The 21,615-nt window shown below is 49.2% G+C and overlaps 1 protein-coding gene across 4 annotated transcripts in view; it reads right to left on the bottom strand.

The window, feature by feature from the left end:
* The window catches only part of PIGF (phosphatidylinositol glycan anchor biosynthesis class F), a 75,075-nt gene that overhangs the window by 16,304 nt on the left and 37,156 nt on the right, over nucleotides 1-21,615 (bottom strand). For all 4 annotated transcript variants that reach the window (XM_063918386.1, XM_063918384.1, XM_063918387.1 and 1 more), the window contains one exon: nucleotides 1,246-1,354. In XM_063918386.1, the coding sequence (XP_063774456.1) occupies nucleotides 1,246-1,354 (109 nt within the window). The remainder of the gene's footprint in view (nucleotides 1-1,245; nucleotides 1,355-21,615) is intronic.

A 21,615-nucleotide genomic window follows, 5' to 3' on the forward strand; every position in this document is an offset into this window, starting at 1 on the left:
ATGTCAACAGCATTCTTAAACCACACAATTCATTAACGGCAGCTTTCCATTACTATGATGAGTCAGCAATGTACAGTATATTTTAGAAAATAAGCTGATATTCTCTTCCGTAATATTTAATTTAGCATTTATTGACAAATTAAACCATATTCTACTTTCTTCCTGAATAAACACTTGAATTTTTTGTTTTCAGTTTTATTTCTTACTGTTGCTGTAAGTGATCCTCCTAACGGTCATTAATAATTGGGTTCTTTATGGATTATCACATCTATTCACATCTGCTTCCTACACTGAGCGGGTGGTGACTTTCATGATGGTCAGTGTTAGCGATGTCATTGCCCTAGCTATTTCTATTCCTCTTTCTCTCTCCTCTAGAACATATATAGGTTTATGATGACCTGATTAGCTTATAAACACATATATAAGCAGAAGAGAACATTCTAATATCTAGATGGGTGGTCTTCAGTATGCAGAATGTCAGGATCCCGGCGCCGGGATCCCGACACCCAGCATACCGACAGCTATTCTCCCTCGTGGGGGTCCACGACCCCCCTGGAGGGATAATAAAATAGCGTGGTGCACATAGTGCGCCGGCGAGCCCGCAAGGGGCTCCTTTGCGCTTGCCACACTGTCGGTATGCCGGCGGTCGGGCTCCCGGCGCCGGTATGCTGGTCGCCGGCATACCATACTACACCCATCTAGATACCTTATAGTATTTAAACACTCTTTATTGACATAACTATGATCAGATGCCGACATTTAAAGCAATCCTATAATAAATCATTGTTATTAAACCCAGCGATCAGCTTTAACCTCAGTGGTTGTGAGGGTAGCATTGCTTTAAAGTTTAAAATTTCATAACAAACTTTCCCACAGATGAAAAACTGACAGGTAGGGGTTAATTCAATTAGCAGCGACGAGGTGGAGTTGCCGTTGCAACGGCGTAGAAACTATTGCAATGGCTCCTCATCTCTCCTCCGGGAGTCACAGATATATGTATGCAGCCCTGCAAACAAAAATCAGCGAGCCTGGAGCTACCATAAGTGCAGCAAATATAACCGCACTTACTCGCGGAGCCAGTCTAACACAATCAACCTCATATTGTTTGTGTCACTAAACACGCACACACGTTAATTCTCCTTACGTGCAACCTCTGCAACACACACCTGCATGACTGATGAAATACAAACTAATGTAAAGTGTATGTACTTAATTGTCGGATATATCACTTCTATATGAACTAACCTGCCAAGGCCTGTCCCAATCTAACGGTATAGGAAACGCTCCCAGCCAAGCTCCTATTATACTGCAGATCGTTGTGATCCTTAGACTGTGATCCCAGACTGACATTGCCCTGAAACAATTAAACATTGTGTTAATTAGTACAACATTTGCATTTAATAATTTAGCATGTACAATAAGCAATAAATGGTAATTACTGCAGAAGTATAAGCTCAGAAGTCCAGATCCTGCAGTTAACCACTTGCCTGGCAAGGTCTCATCAGATACGACCACAACAGCAAGTGCTTTATCTCACCTGGTTGTACAGGATGCGACCAGACAGATAAACAGTGTTAGCAGCTGCAGGAAGGGAAACTTCCCACTGCTACAGCTCATTCTGGTCCCTCTGCCTCCCTGCACCCTCCACCATTGTTTGCCAGGCTACCAATCACTGCTGATCAGTCAGCACGGCAGGACCCCCCACCCAGCGGCTGCAGACAATAGCAGCCGCTGCGGAACTGTAAATACACTCCCTCAAGCGCCCCCCACCCGTGTATCTGGTGGCAGTCGGGGCTATTGAAATGAAAGTCGCAATGGCTTTGATGTTAGAAAAAAAAATATATAAAAATTTTTTTTTGGGGATAAGTTGAAATACACGTACTTCACCTAATTCACTCATTAAAAACAAAACATACATTTCTGAGCTGTTTTTGGTAAAAAGGAGGATTTTGGTACTTACCGATAAATCCCTTTTTTGGAAGCAATAGGGGACACTGCCACAACTCCAAGACCGTGGGGTGATGATGGTGGCTTACAGGGAGCTGGCACTTTAAATAATCTAAGAAGTGAAACAGGCTCCTCCCCCTCTATCCCCCATCATCCCTCAGTTATGAATTAGCCAAGAGGAGACGGAAGAGAACAGAACTACACGAGGGAAGAGAGCACAAAATCAAACAGAACAACAACGACGGCAAGAGAACAGCGACGGACGGGCGGCCAGTGTCCCCTATGGCTTCCGAAAAAGGGATTTATCAGTAAGTAACAAAATCCTCCTTTTTCTGTCAGCCGCTAGAGGACACTGGCACAACTTCAAAACCGTGGGGACGTGCCAAATTATCCCCAGGCTTCTGTTCCTGGGAACACGTGGCAGCAGGTTTCTTGGATTTTGGTCGACCTCCTCTAAAGGTGGTGTTGGACGGTTTGGCCTTTCTCGTTTTAGTAACCCGAAAGGACTGTGATGCAGATGAAGAAAACAGTTTCTTCGTAGCAGGTGCAGCTGAGGGGAGAAAAATAAGATTTTACTTACCGATAAATCTATTTCTCGTAGTCCGTAGTGGATGCTGGGACTCCGTCAGGACCATGGGGATTAGCGGCTCCGCAGGAGACAGGGCACAAAAATAAAAGCTTTAGGACTAGGTGGTGTGCACTGGCTCCTCCCCCTATGACCCTCCTCCAAGCCTCAGTTAGGATACTGTGCCCGGACGAGCGTACACAATAAGGAAGGATTTTGAATCCCGGGTAAGACTCATACCAGCCACACCAATCACACCGTATAACCTGTGATCTGAACCCAGTTAACAGTATGACAAACGTAGGAGCCTCTGAACAGACGGCTCACAACAATAACAACCCGATTTTTTTGTAACAATAACTATGTACAAGTATTGCAGACAATCCGCACTTGGGATGGGCGCCCAGCATCCACTACGGACTACGAGAAATAGATTTATCGGTAAGTAAAATCTTATTTTCTCTGACGTCCTAGTGGATGCTGGGACTCAGTCAGGACCATGGGGATTATACCAAAGCTCCCAAACGGGCGGGAGAGTGCGGATGACTCTGCAGCACCGAATTAGAGAACTCCAGGTCCTCTTTAGCCAGGGTATCAAATTTGTAGAATTTTACAAACGTGTTCTCCCCCGACCACGTAGCTGCTCGGCAGAGTTGTAATGCCGAGACCCCTCGGGCAGCCGCCCAAGATGAGCCCACCTTCCTTGTGGAATGGGCCTTGATAGATTTAGGCTGTGGCAGGCCTGCCACAGAATGTGCAAGTTGAATTGTGCTACAAATCCAACGAGCAATCGTCTGCTTAGAAGCAGGAGCACCCAGCTTGTTGGGTGCATACAGTATAAACAGCGAGTCAGATTTTCTGACTCCAGCCGTCCTTGAAATATATATTTTCAATGCCCTGACAACGTCCAGCAACTTGGAATCCTCCAAATCGCTAGTAGCCGCAGGCACCACAATAGGCTGGTTCAGGTGAAACGCTGAAACCACCTTAGGCAGAAACTGAGGACGCGTGCGCAGTTCTGCCCTGTCCGAATGGAAAATCAGATATGGGCTTTTATACGATAAAGCCGCCAATTCTGACACTCTCCTGGCTGAAGCCAGGGCCAGTAGCATGGTTACTTTCCATGTAAGATATTTCAAATCCACCGATTTGAGTGGCTCAAACCAATGGGATTTGAGAAAATCCAAAACTACATTAAGATCCCACGGAGCCACTGGGGGCACAACCGGGGGCTGTATATGTAGTACTCCTTTTACAAAAGTCTGGACTTCAGGAACTGAAGCCAATTCTTTCTGGAAGAAAATCGACAGGGCCGAAATTTGAACCTTAATGGACCCTAATTTGAGGCCCATAGACAATCCTGTTTGCAGGAAATGTAGGAATCGACCCAGTTGAAATTCCTCCGTCGGGGCCTTCCTGGCCTCACACCACGCAACATATTTTCTCCAAATGCGGTGATAATGTTGTGCAGTCACCTCCTTCCTGGCTTTTACCAGGGTAGGGATGACCTCTTCCGGAATGCCTTTTTCCCTTAGAATTCGGCGTTCAACCGCCATGCCGTCAAACGCAGCCGCGGTAAGTCTTGGAATAGACACGGTCCCTGCTGAAGCAGGTCCCGTCTTAGAGGTAGAGGCCACGGATCTTCCGTGAGCATCTCCTGAAGTTCCGGGTACCAAGTTCTTCTTGGCCAATCCGGAGCCACGAGTATCGTTCTTACTCCCCTTTGCCGTATAATTCTCAGTACTTTTGGTATGAGAGGCAGAGGAGGAAACACATACACTGACTGGAACACCCACGGTGTTACCAGAGCGTCCACAGCTATTGCCTGAGGGTCTCTTGACCTGGCGCAATACCTGTCCAGTTTTTTGTTGAGGCGGGACGCCATCATATCCACCTTTGGTTTTTCCCAACGGTTCACAATCATGTGGAAGACTTCTGGATGAAGTCCCCACTCTCCCGGGTGTAGATCGTGTCTGCTGAGGAAGTCCGCTTCCCAGTTGTCCACTCCCGGAATGAACACTGCTGACAGTGCTATCACATGATCTTCCGCCCAGCGAAGAATCCTTGCAGCTTCTGCCATTGCCCTCCTGCTTCTTGTGCCGCCCTGTCTGTTTACGTGGGCGACTGCCGTGATGTTGTCCGACTGGATCAACACCGGCTGACCCTGAAGCAGGGGTTTTGCCAGGCTTAGAGCATTGTAAATCGCTCTTAGCTCCAGTATATTTATGTGAAGAGACATCTCCAGGCTTGACCACACTCCCTGGAAGTTTCTTCCCTGTGTGACCGCTCCCCAGCCTCTCAGACTGGCATCCGTGGTCACCAGGACCCAGTCCTGTATGCCGAATCTGCGGCCCTCTAACAGATGAGCACTCTGCAACCACCACAGAAGAGACACCCTTGTCCGTGGAGACAAAGTTATCCGCTGATGCATCTGCAGATGCGATCCGGACCATTTGTCCAGCAGATCCCACTGAAAAGTTCGTGCGTGGAATCTGCCGAATGGAATCGCTTCGTAAGAAGCCACCATTTTTCCCAGGACTCTTGTGCATTGATGCACAGACACTTTTCCTGGTTTTAGGAGGTTCCTGACAAGTTCGGATAACTCCCTGGCTTTCTCCTCCGGAAGAAACACCTTTTTCTGAACCGTGTCCAGAATCATTCCCAGGAACAGCAGACGTGTCGTCGGGGTCAATTGAGATTTTGGAAAATTCAGAATCCACCCGTGCTGTTGCAGCACTACTTTTGGTTAGTGCTACTACGTCCCCCAGCTGTTCTCTGGACCTTGCCCTTATCAGGAGATCGTCCAAGTAAGGGATAATTAATACGCCTTTTCTTCGCAGAAGAAACATCATTTCGGCCATTACCTTGGTAAAGACCCGAGGTGCCGTGGACAATCCAAACGGCAGCGTCTGAAACTGATAATGACAGTTTTGCACCACGAACCTGAGGTACCCTTGATGTGAAGGGCAAATTGGGACATGCAGGTAAGCATCCTTGATGTCCAGGGACACCATAAAGTCCCCTTCTTCCAGATTCGCTATCACTGCTCTGAGTGACTCCATCTTGAACTTGAATTTTTGTATGTACAGGTTCAAAGATTTCAGATTTAGAATAGGTCTTACCGAGCCGTCCGGCTTCGGTACCACAAATAGTGTGGAATAATACCCCTTTCCCTGTTGTAGGAGGGGTACCTTGACTATCACCTGCTGAGAATACAGCTTGTGAATGGCTTCCAATACCGTCGCCCTGTCTGAGGGAGACGTTGGCAGAGCAGACTTTAGGAACCGGCGAGGGGGAGACTTCTCGAATTCCAACCTGTAACCCTGAGATACTACCTGCAGGATCCAGGGGTCCACCTGTGAGTGAGCCCACTGTGCGCTGAAATTCTTGAGTCGACCCCCCACCGCCCCTGAGTCCGCTTGTAAAGCCCCAACGTCATGCTGAGGGCTTTGCAGAAGCCGGGGAGGGCTTCTGCTCCTGGGAGGGAGCTGCTTGGTGCACTCTCTTACCCTTTCCTTTGCCTCGGGGCAGATATGACTGTCCTTTTACCCGCTTGTTCTTATAGGAACGAAAGGACTGCGGCTGAAAAGACGGTGTCTTTTTCTGTTGGGAGGGGACCTGAGGTAAAAAGGTGGATTTCCCGGCTGTTGCCGTGGCCACCAAATCCGATAGACCGACCCCAAATAATTCCTCCCCTTTATACGGCAATACTTCCATATGTCGTTTGGATCCGCATCACCTGACCACTGTCGCGTCCATAAACTTCTTCTGGCAGATATGGACATCGCACTTACTCTCGATGCCAGAGTGCAAATATCCCTCTGAGCATCTCGCATATAAAGAAAAGCATCCTTTAATTGCTCTATAGTCAATAAAATACTGTCCCTATCCAGGGTATCAATATTTTCAGTCAGGGAATCCGACCAAACCACCCCAGCACTGCACATCCATGCAGAGGCGATGGCTGGTCGCAGTATAACACCAGTATGAGTGTATATACTTTTCAGGGTAGTTTCCAGCCTCCTATCAGCTGGATCCTTGAGGGCGGCCGTTTCAGGAGACGGTAACGCCACTTGTTTTGATAAGCGTGTAAGTGCCTTATCCACCCTAGGGGGTGTTTCCCAGCGCGCCCTAACCTCTGGCGGGAAAGGATATAATGCCAATAACTTCTTTGAAATTAGCAGTTTTCTATCGGGGTTAACCCACGCTTCATCACACACTTCATTCAATTCCTCTGATTCAGGAAAAACTACAGGTAGTTTTTTCAGACCCCACATAATACCCCTTTTTGTGGTACTTGCAGTATCAGAGATATGCAAAGCCTCCTTCATTGCCGTGATCATATAACGTGTGGCCCTACTGGAAAATACGTTTGTTTCTTCACCGTCGACACTAGATTCGGTGTCCGTGTCTGGGTCTGTGTCGACCGACTGAGGTAAAGGGCGTTTTACAGCCCCTGACGGTGTCTGAGACGCCTGGACAGGTACTAACTGGTTTGCCGGCCGTCTCATGTCGTCAACTGATTTTTGTAACGTGCTGACATTATCACGTAATTCCATAAACAAAGCCATCCATTCCGGTGTCGACTCCCTAGGGGGTGACATCACCATTACCGGCAATTGCTCTGCCTCCACACCAACATTGTCCTCATACATGTCGACACACACGTACCGACACACAGCAGACACACAGGGAATGCTCTTATCGAAGACAGGACCCCACTAGCCCTTTGGGGAGACAGAGGGAGAGTTTGCCAGCACACACCCAAGCGCTATAAATATATAGGAACAACCCTACAGAAGTGTTGTTTCCTTTATAGCAGCTTAATATATCAATATCGCCAAAAAAGTGCCCCCCCTCTCTGTTTTTTTTACCCTGTTTCTGTAGTGCAGTGCAGGGGAGAGTCCTGGGAGCCTTCCTCGCAGCGGAGCTGTGCAGGAAAATGGCGCTGTGTGCTGAGGAGATAGGCCCCGCCCCCTATTTCGGCGGGCTCTTCTCCCGGTGTTTGTGAGACCTGGCAGGGGTTAAATACATCCATATAGCCCCAGGGGCTATATGTGATGTATTTTTAGCCAGAACAAGGTATTATCATTGCTGCCCAGGGCGCCCCCCCCCCAGAGCCCTGCACCCTCAGTGACCGCTGGTGTGAAGTGTGCTGACAACAATGGCGCACAGCTGCAGTGCTGTGCGCTACCTCATGAAGACTGAAAAGTCTTCTGCCGCCGGTTTCTGGACCTCTTCACTTTTCGGCATCTGCAAGGGGGTCGGCGGCGCGGCTCCGGGACCGGACTCCATGGCTGGGCCTGTGTTCGAACCCTCTGGAGCTAATGGTGTCCAGTAGCCTAAGAAGCCAATCCATCCTGCACGCAGGTGAGTTCACTTCTTCTCCCCTAAGTCCCTCGTTGCAGTGAGCCTGTTACCAGCAGGACTCACTGAAAATAAAAAACCTAATAACTTTTTCTAAGCAGCTCTTTAGGAGAGCCACCTAGATTGCACCCTGCTCGGACGGGCACAAAAACCTAACTGAGGCTTGGAGGAGGGTCATAGGGGGAGGAGCCAGTGCACACCACCTAGTCCTAAAGCTTTTATTTTTGTGCCCTGTCTCCTGCGGAGCCGCTAATCCCCATGGTCCTGACGGAGTCCCAGCATCCACTAGGACGTCAGAGAAATAAGATTTTAAACCTACCGGTAAATCTATTTCTCCTAGTCCGTAGAGGATGCTGGGGACTCCGTAAGGACCATGGGGTATAGACGGGCTCTGCAGGAGACATGGGCACCTATAAAGAACTTTTAGTATGGGTGTGCACTGGCTCCTCCCTCTATGCCCCTCCTCCAGACCTCAGCTAGAGAACTGTGCCCAGTGGAGATGGACAATACGAGGAAAGGATTTTGTAAATCTAAGGGCAAGATTCATACCAGCCCACACCAATCATACCATATAACCTGGAATACACATAACCAGTTAACAGTATGAACAAACAACAGCAACGGTCCAAGACCGATTCCAACTGTAACATAACCCTTATGTAAGCAATAACAAGTCTTGCAGATTTTCCGCACTGGGACTAGGAGAAATAGATTTACCGGTAGGTTTAAAATCTTATTTTCTCTTACGTCCTAGAGGATGCTGGGGACTCCGTAAGGACCATGGGCTTCATACCAAAGCTCCCAATCGGGCGGGAGAGTGCGGATGACTCTGCAACACCGACTGAGCAAATGCTAGGTCCTCATCAGCCAGGGTATCAAACTTGTAGAATTTAGCATAAGTGTTTGAACCCGACCAAGTCGCTGCTCGGCAAAGCTGTAATGCCGAGATGCCTCGGGCAGCCGCCCAAGAAGATCCCACCTACCTAGTGGAATGGGCCTTTACTGAATGTGGTAACGGCAATCCAGCCGTAACATACGCCTGCTGAATCGTGTTACAGATCCAGCGAGCAATAGTCTGCTTTGAAGCAGGCGCGCCAATCTTGTTGGCTGCATACAGAACAAACAGAGCCTCTGTTTTCCTAATTCTAGCCGTCCTGGCTACATAAATCTTTAAGACCCCGACTACATCCAGGGACCTGGAATCCTCCAAGTCACTCGTAGCCACAGGCACCACAATAGGTTGGTTTATATGGAATGAAGAAACCACCTTAGGTAAAAATTGAGGACGAGTCCTCAATTCCGCTCTATCAACATGAAAAATCAAGTAGGGGCTCTTGTGAGACAAGGCCGCTAATTCTGACACCCGCCTTGCAAATGCCAAGGCCAATAACATGACCACCTTCCAGGTGAGAAATTTCAACTCAACCGTGTTAAGGGGTTCAAACCAGTGTGATTTTAGGAACTGCAACACCACGTTCAGGTCCCATGGTGCCACTGGGGGAACAAAAGGAGGCTGGATGTGTAGCACTCCCTTTACAAAAGTCTGGACTTCTGGAAGAGAAGCCAATTCCTTCTGAAAGAATATCGACAGAGCCGAAATCTGTACCTTAACAGAGCCTAATTTTAGGCCCATATCCACTCCTGTCTGTAGGAAGTGGAGAAAACGACCCAAATGGAAATCTACCGTAGTAGCATTCTTGGTTTCACCCTAAGAGACATATTTCCGCCAGATACGGCGATAATGTTTTGCCATCACCTCCTTCCTAGCCTTTATTAGAGTAGGTATGACCTCTTCCGGAATACCCTTCTCAGCTAGGATCCGGCGTTCAACCGCCATGCCGTCAAACGTAACCGCGGTAAGTCTTGGAACATGCAGGGCCCCTGCTGCAACAGGTCCTCCCTTAGAGGAAGAGGCCAAGGATCTTCTGTGAGCATCTCCTGAAGATCTGAGTACCAGGCCCTTCGAGGCCAGTCTGGAACAATGAGTATTGTCTGTACTCTTTTTCGCCTTATGATCCTCAACACCTTTGTGATGAGAGGAAGAGGAGGAAACACGTAGACCGACTGGAACACCCATGGCGTTACCAGAGCGTCTACTGCTATTGCCTGAGGGTCCCGGGACCTGGCACAATACCTCCGAAGCTTCTTGTTGAGGCGTGACGCCATCATGTCTATTTGAGGAACTCCCCAAAGACCCGTTATCTCTGCAAAGACTTCTTGATGAAGTCCCCACTCTCCTGGATGGAGATCGTGTCTGCTGAGGAAGTCTGCCTCCCAGTTGTCCACACCCGGAATGAAGACAGCTGACAGAGCGCTTACGTGATTTTCCGCCCAGCGAAGAATCCTGGTGGCTTCTGCCATCGCGACTCTGCTCCTTGTCCTGCCTTGGCGGTTCACATGAGCCACTGCTGTGACATTGTCCGATTGAATCAGCACCGATAGGTTTCGAAGAAGACTCTCCGCTTGTCGAAGGCCGTGGTATATGGCCCTTAATTCCAACACGTTGATGTGCAGGCAGGACTCCTGGCTTGTCCATAGTCCTTGAAAATTTCTTCCTTGGGTGACTGCTCCCCATCCTCGGAGGCTCGCGTCCGTGGTTACCAGAACCCAGTCCTGAATGCCGAATCTGCCACCCTCTAGGAGGTGAGCACTTTGCAGCCACCATAGAAGAGACACCCTGGCCCTGGGGGACAGTGTTATCTTTTGATGTAATTGTAGATGGGACCCGGACCATTTGTCCAAAAGGTCCCATTGAAACGTCCTCGCATGGAACCTGCCGAAGGGGATGGCCTCGTAGGCTGCCACCATTTCCCCCAGAACACGAGTGCATTGATGAACTGACACTCTTTTTTGGCTTTAGCAGGTCTCTGACCATGTTCTGGAGGGAAAAAACAATGTGTTCCCTAATGCACACCGAGTGAAAAATATTACTACATAATAGTCAGATAATACGGAGATCTTAGTTGTGTATATCTGCAGATATAGGGTTAAGCCCCCAGGCCGATCGACAAGGCTTCTCAGTCACTGGGGGTCCTTAATACTAGGTATGGGTCCGGGGTGCAGGACCCCATGATGTCGGCACAGGTCGGCCACCCCAGGTCAGCACACAGGTGAGAATTAATAAGGGTTAATAAGAAGCACAGAAGTGCTATGTAAGTGGTGTGATTAAAATAATATATACAAAGTGATAGGGAAAATCATAAGTGTTAATAAAGTGTTAGGGTGTGCCGACCTGAAGCAGCCCAGCCATACCGACACAGGGGCCACCGCACCCCACACCCACCCCATAAATAATTACAAATATGTCTGGGTTAAATTCCCAGTGTAAGGCCACATGGTAATGGCTCCTACAGCATCTGAGAGCCAGCTTACCTGGAGATACCCCTAGCTTCCCCTATGGCACTCTGGAAACAGCAATCCCTCCTAATGCTGACCCATCCATGCCTCTCTAAATACAATGCACAAAATGGAAAGCTGCTCAATCAGATTGTAATGTCACTCAGGTGCTAAAAGGGAGGGGTAATTCTGTGTAGGAAAAAACAATGTGTTCCCTAATGCACACCGAGTGAAAAATATTACTACATAATAGTCAGATAATACGGAGATCTTAGTTGCATATATCTTCAGATATAGGGTTAAGCCCCCAGGCCGATCGACAAGGCTTCTCCGTCACTGGGGGTCCCTAATACTAGGTATGGGTCCGGGGTGCAGGACCCCATGATGTCGGCACAGGTCGGCCACCCCAGGTCAGCACACAGGTGAGAATTAATAAGGGTTAATAAGAAGCACAGAAGTGCTATGTAAGTGGTGTGATTAAAATAATATATACAAAGGGATAGGGAAAATCATAAGTGTTAATAAAGTGTTAGGGTGTGCCGACCTGAAGCAGCCCAGCCATACCGACACAGGGGCCACCGCACCCACACCCACCCCATAAATAATTACAAATATGTCTGGGTTAAATTCCCAGTGTAAGGCCACATGGTAATGACTCCTACAGCATCTGAGAGCTAGCTTACCTGACGGAGAAGCCTTGTCGATCGGCCTGGGGGCTTAACCCTATATCTGCAGATATACGCAACTAAGATCTCCGTATTATCTGACTATTATGTAGTAATATTTTTCACTCGGTGTGCATTAAGCAACACATTGTTTTTTCCTACACAGAATTACCCCTCCCTTTTAGCACCTGAGTGACATTACAATCTGATTGAGCAGCTTTCCATTTTGTGCATGTTCTGGAGGTCCTGGGCTTTTTCTAACGGGAGAAAAACCTTCTTTTGTTCCGTGTCCAGTATCATACCTAGGAACACTAGTCGAGTTGTTGGAACCAACTGTGACTTCGGTAGATTGAGAATCCAACCGTGTTGCTGGAGTACTCTCAGAGAGAGTGACATGTTTCTCAGCAATTGCTCTTTTGATCTCGCCTTTATCAGGAGATCGTCCAAGTATGGGATAATTGTGACTCCTTGCTTGCGCAGGACCACCATCATTTCCGCCATTATCTTGGTGAAAATCCTCAGGGCCGTGGAAAGCCCAAACGGCAACGTCTGAAACTGGTAATGACAATCCTGTACAGCGAATCTCAGGTACTCCTGATGAGAGGGATATATGGGGACATGAAGGTAAGCATCCTTTATGTCCAGTGACACCATAAAATCCCCCCCCTCCAGGCTGGCTATTACCGCTCGGAGCGATTCCATCTTGAATTCGAATCTTTTCAAGTACAGGTTTAGGGATTTTAGATTTAAAATGGGTCTGACCGAACCATCCGGCTTCGGGACCACAAAGAGGGTCGAATAGTACCCTTTTCCCTGTTGGTTCAGGGGAACCCTGATAATTACTTGCTGTTGACACAGCGTTTGAATTGCAGCTAGCACTACATCCCACTCTGGGGTAGAAGTTGGTAAGGCCGACTTGAAAAATCGGCGTGGGGGCACCTCTTCGAATTCCAGTTTGTAGTCTTGGGAAACTATTTCCAACGCCCAAGGATTCACGTCTGACCTGACCCAGACCTGGCTGAAGAGTCGAAGGCGTGCCCCCACTGGTGCGGACTCCCGCAGGGGAGCCCCAGCGTCATGCAGTGAGTTTTGTAGAAGCCGGGGAGGACTTGTTCCTGGGCACCAGCCGAAGCAGGTGTTCTCTTTCCTCTACCCTTACCTCTGGCAAGGAAGGAGGATCCCCGACCTCTTCTGGACTTTTGCGACCGAAAGGACTGCATGTGATATTGTGGAGTTTTCTTTTGCTGTTGGGGAATAAAAGGTAAAAAGCTATATTTACCCGCGGTAGCTGTGGAAACCAGGTCCACGAGCCCATCCCCAAACAACATGTCACCCTTATAGGGTAAAACCTCCATATGCTTTTTCGAATCCGCATCACCCGTCCATTGGCGGGTCCATAAGGATCGTCTCGCTGAAATAGCCATGGCATTGGCTCTGGAACCCAGCATCCCAATGTCCCTCTCTCATATACAAGACTGCGTCTTTAATATGGGCTAGAGATAACAAAATAGCATCCCTATCTAGGGTATCACGGTCAGCCGACAGGGTATCTGTCCAAGCTGCAACTGCGCTACATACCCATGCCGACGCAAATGCCGGTCTGAGCAAAGCACCAGTATGTGAATAAATAGACTTTAATGTAGTCTCCTGCCTGCGGTCCGCAGGGTCCTTGAGGGCCGCTGTGTCTGGAGACGGCAGCGCCACTTTCTTGGACAGGCGTGTTAAAGCCTTGTCCACAGTGGGAGAGGATTCCCAACGTACCCTGTCCTGTGTAGGGAAAGGGTATGCCATATTAATTCTTTTGGGAATCTGCAGCCTCTTATCTGGAGTCTCCCAAGCTTTTTCAAATAACTCGTTAAGTTCATGAGATGGGGGAAAGTTTATTATCTGTTTCTTTCCCTTAAACATGTGTACCCTCGTGTCTGGAACAGAGGGTTCATCAGCAATATGCAACACATCTCTTATTGCAATAATCATACACTGAATACTCTGTCACCTTAGGGTGCAATCTAGCTTCATCATAGTCGACACTGGAATCAGAGTCCGTGTCAGTATCTGTGTCCACAATTAGTGACAAGGGACGCTTTTGAGACCCCGACGGGCCCTGTGAGTCGGTCCAATCCGAGGATTGACCCCCTGATGCCTCCCTGGATTCAGCTTGATCTAGCCTCTTATGTAAAGATGCCACACTTGCATTCAACATATACCACATGTCCATCCATTCCTGAGTCGGCACTACCGACGGGGACACACCACTCATCTGCTCCACCTCCTCCTTGGAGAAGCCTTCCGCTTCAGACATGCCGACACGCACGTACCGACACCCCACACACACAGGGATATACCTATAAGGAGACAAATCCCCAACCAGGCCCTTAGTAGAGACAGAGAGAGAGTATGCCAGCACACACCCAGCGCCAAACTGACACTGGAAAATCAAGACAGCGCTTTAATATTATTATATAATGCCAATCTTCCCACTCACTGCGCTCCAATGTGCCCCCCTCCTCTTTTTCAGCCCACTGAAGTGTTCAGCAGAGGAGAGTCCGGGGAGCCAGCGTTCTCTCAGCCTCTGTGGAGAAAATGGCGCTGGTTAGTGCTGAGGGATCAAGCTCCGCCCCCTCCAGTGGCGGGCTTCGGTCCCTCTTCAATTTTAATAAAATGGCGGGGGATCATCTATTTGCTGCCTTCGCAGCCTAATGTGACCTTTTTTGCTCCCAGGGCGCCCCCCCTGCGCCCTGCACCCATCAGTGCTTTCTGTGTGTCTGTGTGTGGGAGCGCGCTTTACCTCATGAAGATCTGAAGTCTTCTGCCGCCTTTGACGTCTTCTTGATTCTCATACTCACCCGGCTTCTATCTTCCGGCTCTGTGAGGAGGACGGCGGCGCGGCTCCGGGGCGAACCCCAGGGTGAGACCTGTGTTCCGACTCCCTCTGGAGCCAATGGTGTCCAGTAGCCTAAGAAGCAGAGCCTATCATTTAAGTAGGTCTGCTCCTCTCCCCTCAGTCCCACGATGCAGGGAGCCTGTTGCCAGCAGTGCTCCCTGAAAATAAAAAACCTAACAAAATTATTTTTTCCACAGAGAACTCAGGAGAGCTCTCTGCAGTGCACCCTTCTCCTCTGGGCACAGGATCCAACTGAGGTCTGGAGGAGGGGCATAGAGGGAGGAGCCAGTGCACACCCATACTAAAAGTTCTTTATAGGTGCCCATGTCTCCTGCGGAGCCCGTCTACACCCCATGGTCCTTACGGAGTCCCCAGCATCCTCTAGGACGTAAGAGAAAAGGTGACTTACCCGCCGTAGCCGTGGAGATCCACGCATCCAACGCTTCCCCAATGAGAGCCTGCCCTGTGTAGGGTCTCCACACCTCTCCTGGATTCCTCGTCGGCAGACCACATGCGCAGCCACAGTCCTCGACGAGCTGAGACAGACATGGAAGATATTCCAGCAGCCAATGAACCCAGGTCTTTCGTGGATTCCACCATAAATCCTGCAGAATCCTGAACGTTATGTAAAAACAATTCAACGTCACTTTTATCCATTGTATCCAAATCCTGAAGTAACGTGCCTGACCACTTTACTATGGCTTTGGAAATCCATGCACAGGCAAAAGTAGGACGTAGTATCGCACCTGAAGCCGTGTATATGGATTTGAGTGTAGTGTCAATTTTGCGATCAGACGGCTCCTTTAAGGCGGTAGATCCTGGGACAGGTAAAACCACCTTTTTTGAGAGTCTGGATACAGACGCGTCAACTATGGGTGGGTTTTCCCATTTTTTCCTTTCCTCCTCAGGGAAGGGGAAAGCAACCAGAACCCTTCTAGGGATCTGGAATTTTTTCTCCAGGTTTTCCCACGCTTTCTCAAAAATAGCATTTAATTCTTTAGACGCAGGGAAGGTTAGCGAGGCTTTGTTATTGTCAGTGAAGTAAGCCTCCTCAACCTGCTCAGGTGTTGTATCAGCAATATTCAATACATCCCTGATAGCCTCTATCATCAACTGCACCCCTTTTGCAAGAGATGCGGCCCCCCGCAGCACATCTCCATCACCGTCTGCTATGTCAGAATCGGTATCCATGTCATCTTGCATAATCTGTGCAGGAGCACATTTGTGGGAACCAACAGAGGGGGGCCCTGAGGAAAAAGAACTGGACCAAACTGCCATAGAGTTCTGTAAAACCTGAGCTGTAGATTCATTCTGTGCAACCCTAGTAGAAATCAGAGTTATCATAGATTTGATAGAGGATAACCATTCAGGCTCCCTTGCTGGTATCTGCGCTAAAACAGTGCAATCCTGATTACATGGAATGGGATCATCCCGAGAGGACATATCCTCTGCAGCATATGACACAGAGTCCCTGGACATAGCTTAATGGAGACCACAGACAGACACTCCACACACACACACACACACACGGGAGACTAGACAGAGTTTCACCCCCAAGAATGGCAAGAGAGACACAGAGATTGGAGCCAACCCACACACAGCGCTTTCAATGGTATAGGGAGACCCCAACCAGCGCCGACTGTGCACCTTAATAGGTTACACAGCCTTTACCCCCACCCTTCTACAACCCCCTGGTACCGTAAGAGATAGCTAGAGTTGCTCTGGAGGGACTGCTCTTCACTGACAGCGTTTCTGCAGGCAGGAAAAGGCGCAAAACCCTGCTGGGTCCGCTCTGAGAAGCTCCGCCCCCTTAATGGCACAGTCTTCCCGCTCTTCTGGAGATTATACTGACCTGAGGAATTGTGCTGGCAGCGATCCTGGAACCCTAACAGGCTTGAGAGGTCAGTGTGGGGTGTGTAGGCGCTGGCTCAGGGCGCCCTTCACAGCGCCGCACTATGTACCGCTGAGCCCCAGAGCGCATTTAGTACCCTGTTGCCGCCATCTTCACACCGGCTCCCCACTTGCTAGCGGGGCCGGTGACTCACTCGCCACTAATCTTCTGGCTCTGTTAGGGGGTGGCGGCGGCATGCTGCCGGGATGAGCGATTCCCTGTGGCAGGGAACATTCTATCCCCTCAGTAGCTGTCCTGTCAGCGGAGACAGTGGCTCAGACCCTGCAGGGCGGACATTACTCCCCCCCCCCCCCCGCCCCCCCTTAGTCCCTTGAAGCTGGGAGGCTGTTGCCAGCAGCCTCCCTGTAAAATAATAAACTCTAGAATAAACTTTACTAAAGAAGCTCTGTAGAGCACCCCTAGCTGTGGCAGTCTCCTCCGGGCACATTTTCTACACCAGAGTTTGGTAGGAGGGGCATAGAGGGAGGAGCCAGCCCACTCTCAAACTCTTAAAGTGCCAATGGCTCCTAGTGGACCCGTCTATACCCCATGGAACTAATGTGGATCCCAGCATCCTGTAGGACGTAAGAGAAACGTATAGCTAAAATAGGAGGACGTAAGAGAAACTTATAGCTAAAATAGGAGGTTCAACCCCCTGAGAAGGTTCCTGTGGAACTTCGTCTGGGTCAGTAATTTCGCCCAACTCACGATCGTCCTCTTCAGCTTCGCCCTGAGAGAGAAGACCTGCCACCCAGGGTGGTTCTGTAGCAATAGAAAGTACATCATTTTGAGGAATCTCCTTAACAGTCTTTCGTAAAGCAGACACCTCACTATGTAATTGTGAGATGGTTCCTTTGAGCGCTACCGATCAGGGAGAAAAATTTGTGTAACCTCTGAAGCACATGCTTCACACAGGAAGGAATCGTCTGTGTTAGGTTTTTTTTTTTTTTTTTTTACACTTACCACAGATATAGTTTTTGCGATGCCTTATTAGCTGGTCCCTTGTCATTGTGATGGACAGGGTGGAGACACATACAATTCACACCAGCACTCTCAATATATATGAGAGAGAGAGAGAGAGAGAGAGAGAGAGAGAGATCAGAAGGATAGGGGGAGATATAGTATTTGTACTACTCCCCTATTCTAACTCCCTCTGCCACCAGCCTGTATTTTATGTGCAGGCTTTCAGGTTTCTGTCAGTCTGAAGGAATGTGCACCTTTCTCTGCTAACAGTGCTGATTCCTGAGGAGAAAAGAAACCTTGTTGCTATTCATGAGCTGCCTAGCTGAGGAAAGAGTCTTTTTCTGTGATTGACAGTTTGAAAACCTGCCAACTCCGTCCCCTATGCACAGGCACTCATCTCAACCAGGTCCCTAAGCGCCATTTTGAGCGGGTGCCTTACACAATTAAAATCATCCTTTGGGTGCCCCCAACTTACAAGGTGCTCCAGATGCAGTCTGCCTTCTAGTTAAATGCCCTGCGCCTTAGCCCCCAGATCCGCTGCTTACCGCAAATCCGCTCCACAATCCTCCTCTGTATACTCCCTCTGTCCTGCACCGAGTGAGCATTTCTGCCGCGTGTGTACTGTCAACGCGGCAGTGTAGTGGAGACCGCGCCGCTGCCAGTCATAGACAGCAGGGAGAGGTGGGGAGGGAATGTGGGGGACACCACTGGACGCAGGCGCCGCACAGTGCCTCACACAAGGAGGCTCACTCACCCAACCGGAGCCTCAGTATGCGGCTGTCTCGGGAGGAACAGGACCTCTCAGGTTAAGTGCTGTTCTCCTTGTGCAGCTTGCGTGTAAACCGGACCCCACTTCTCTCATGTAAGTGATGAAGGGTTCCTGAGGCTGAGGGAATCAAGTCCCATGAATAAAAAAAGCTAAATAAATTAAACAAATTAAAGTAAATATAGACTGAGCTGGAGCTCAGTCAGCAGTGACTGGCTCCCTCGGCACAAATTCAAAACTGAGGGATGATGGGGGAATAGAGGGGGAGGAGCCCGTTTCACTTCTTAGGATTATTTAAAGTGCCAGCTCCATGTAAGCTACCATCCTCACCCCACGGTCTTGAAGTTTTGCCAGTGTCCTCTACTGGCTGACAGAAAAAGTGTCAGTTAAGTGGTTAAATAGATGCCAAGAGGGAGAGCATCTTAGAAACTGCGTATTCTCGTGTACTGGACAGCAGGAGAATTTTGACATTCAGTACTTCCTACTAAAGGACTCGGGTGGCCTTTTAGTGCTCTCAACACAAGGAAGAGCATTTTCAGAAGCACAGAATTTAAAAATACTCTTGACATTCGCTGCAAGAGACTTTCAGTTCTTATGCATTTAAAGGGCGAGTGAAATTTTATTTTTCTCTAACGTCCTAAGTGGATGCTGGGGACTCCGTAAGGACCATGGGGAATAGCGGCTCCGCAGGAGACTGGAATAGCGGCTCCGCAGGAGACTGGGCACATCTAAAGAAAGCTTTAGGACTATCTGGTGTGCACTGGCTCCTCCCCCTATGACCCTCCTCCAAGCCTCAGTTAGATCTCTGTGCCCGAACGAGAAGGGTGCACACTAGGGGCTCTCCTGAGCTTCTTAGTGAAAGTTTTAGTTTAGGTTTTTTATTTTCAGTGAGACCTGCTGGCAACAGGCTCACTGCATCGAGGGACTAAGGGGAGAAGAAGCGAACTCACCTGCGTGCAGAGTGGATTGGGCTTCTTAGGCTACTGGACATTAGCTCCAGAGGGACGATCACAGGCCCAGCCATGGATGGGTCCCAGAGCCGCGCCGCCGGCCCCCTTACAGAGCCAGAAGACAGAAGAGGTCCGGAAAATCGGCGGCAGAAGACATCCTGTCTTCACCAAGGTAGCGCACAGCACTGCAGCTGTGCGCCATTGCTCCTCAGCACACTTCACACTTCGGTCACTGAGGGTGCAGGGCGCTAGGGGGGGGCGCCCTGAGCAGCAATAAAAACACCTTGGCTGGCGAAAATACATCACATATAGCCCCCAGGGCTATATGGATGAATTTTAACCCCTGCCAGAATCCATAAAAAAGCAGGAGAAAAGTCCGCGAAAAAGGGGCGGAGACTATCTCCTCAGCACACTGGCGCCATTTTCCCTCACAGCTCAGTTGGAGGGAAGCTCCCCTGGCTCTCCCCTGCAGTCACTACACTACAGAAAGGGTTAAAAAAGAGAGGGGGGCACTAATTAGGCGCAGTATTAACAATACAGCAGCTATAAGGGGAAAAACACTTATATAAGGTTATCCCTGTATATATATAGCGCTTTGGTGTGTGCTGGCAAACTCTCCCTCTGTCTCCCCAAAGGGCTAGTGGGGTCCTGTCCTCTATCAGAGCATTCCCTGTGTGTGTGCTGTATGTCGGTACGTTTGTGTCGACATGTATGAGGAGAAAAATGATGTGGAGACGGAGCAGATTGCCTGTAATAGTGATGTCACCCCCTAGGGGGTCGACACCTGAGTGGATGAACTGTTGGAAGGAATTACGTGACAGTGTCAGCTCTGTATAAAAGACAGTGGTTGACATGAGACAGCCGGCTACTCAGCTTGTGCCTGTCCAGACGTCTCACAGGCCGTCAGGGGCTCTAAAGCGCCCGTTACCTCAGATGGCAGATATAGACGCCGACACGGATACTGACTCCAGTGTCGACGGTGAAGAGACAAATGTGACTTCCAGTAGGGCCACACGTTACATGATTGAGGCAATGAAAAATGTTTTACACATTTCTGATAATACGAGTACCACCAAAAAGGGGTATTATGTTCGGTGAGGAAAAACTACCTGTAGTTTTCCTGAATCTGAGAAATTAAATGAGGTGTGTGATGATGCGTGGTTTTCCCCCGATAACAACTGATAATTTCTAAAATGTTATTGGCATTATATCCTTTCCCGCCAGAGGTTAGGGTGCGTTGGGAAACACCCCCTAGGGTGGATAAAGCGCTCACACGCTTGTAAGGGCTCTACCCTCTCCTGAGATGGCCGCCCTTAAGGATCCTGCTGATAGAAAGCAGGAGGGTATCCTAAAATGTATTTACACACATACTGGTGTTATACTGCGACCAGCAATCGCCTCAGCCTGGATGTGCAGTGCTGGGTTGGCGTGGTCGGATTCCCTGACTGAAAATATTGATACCCTAGATAGGGACAGTATATTTTTGCCTATAGAGCATTTAAAAGATGCATTTCTATATATGCGTGATGCACAGCGGAATATTTGCCGACTGGCATCAAGTCTAAGTGCGTTGTCCATTTCTACCAGTAGAGGGTTATGGACACGTCAGTGGTCAGGTGATGCGTATTCCAAACGGCATTTGGAAGTATTGCCTTAATAAGGGGAGGAGTTATTTGGGGTCGGTCTTTCAGACCTGGTGGCCACGGCAACAGCTGGGAAATCCACGTTTGTACCCCAGGTCGCCTCTCAACATGAGAAGACGCCGTATTATCAGGTGCAGTCTTTTCGTGGACAAGCGGGCAAAATGTTCCTCATTTCTGCCCCGTGACAGAGGGAGAGGAAAAAGGCTGCAGAAATCAGCCAGTTCCCAGGAACAGAAACCCTCTCCCGCCTCTGCCAAGCCCTCAGTATGACGCTGGGGCTTTACAAGCAGAATCAGGCACGGTGGGGGGCCCGTCTCAATGAATTTCAGCGCGCAGTGGGCTCACTCGCAAGTAGACCCCTGGATCCTTCAGGTGATATCTCAGGGGTACAAATTAGAATTCGAGACGTCTCCCCCTCGCCGTTTTCCTAAAGTCGGCTTTACCGATGTCTCCTTCTGACAGGGAGACAGTTTTGGAAGCCATTCACAAGCTGTATTCCCAGCAGGTGATAATCAAGGTACCCCTCCTGCAACAGGGAACGGGGTATTATTCCACACTGTTGTGGTACCGAAGCCGGACGGCTCGGTGAGACCGATTCTAAATCTAAAATCTTTGAACACTTACATACAGAGGTTCAA

Source organism: Pseudophryne corroboree, chromosome 4 (assembly GCF_028390025.1).
Source record: "Pseudophryne corroboree isolate aPseCor3 chromosome 4, aPseCor3.hap2, whole genome shotgun sequence".
NCBI classification, from domain to species: domain Eukaryota; kingdom Metazoa; phylum Chordata; class Amphibia; order Anura; family Myobatrachidae; genus Pseudophryne; species Pseudophryne corroboree.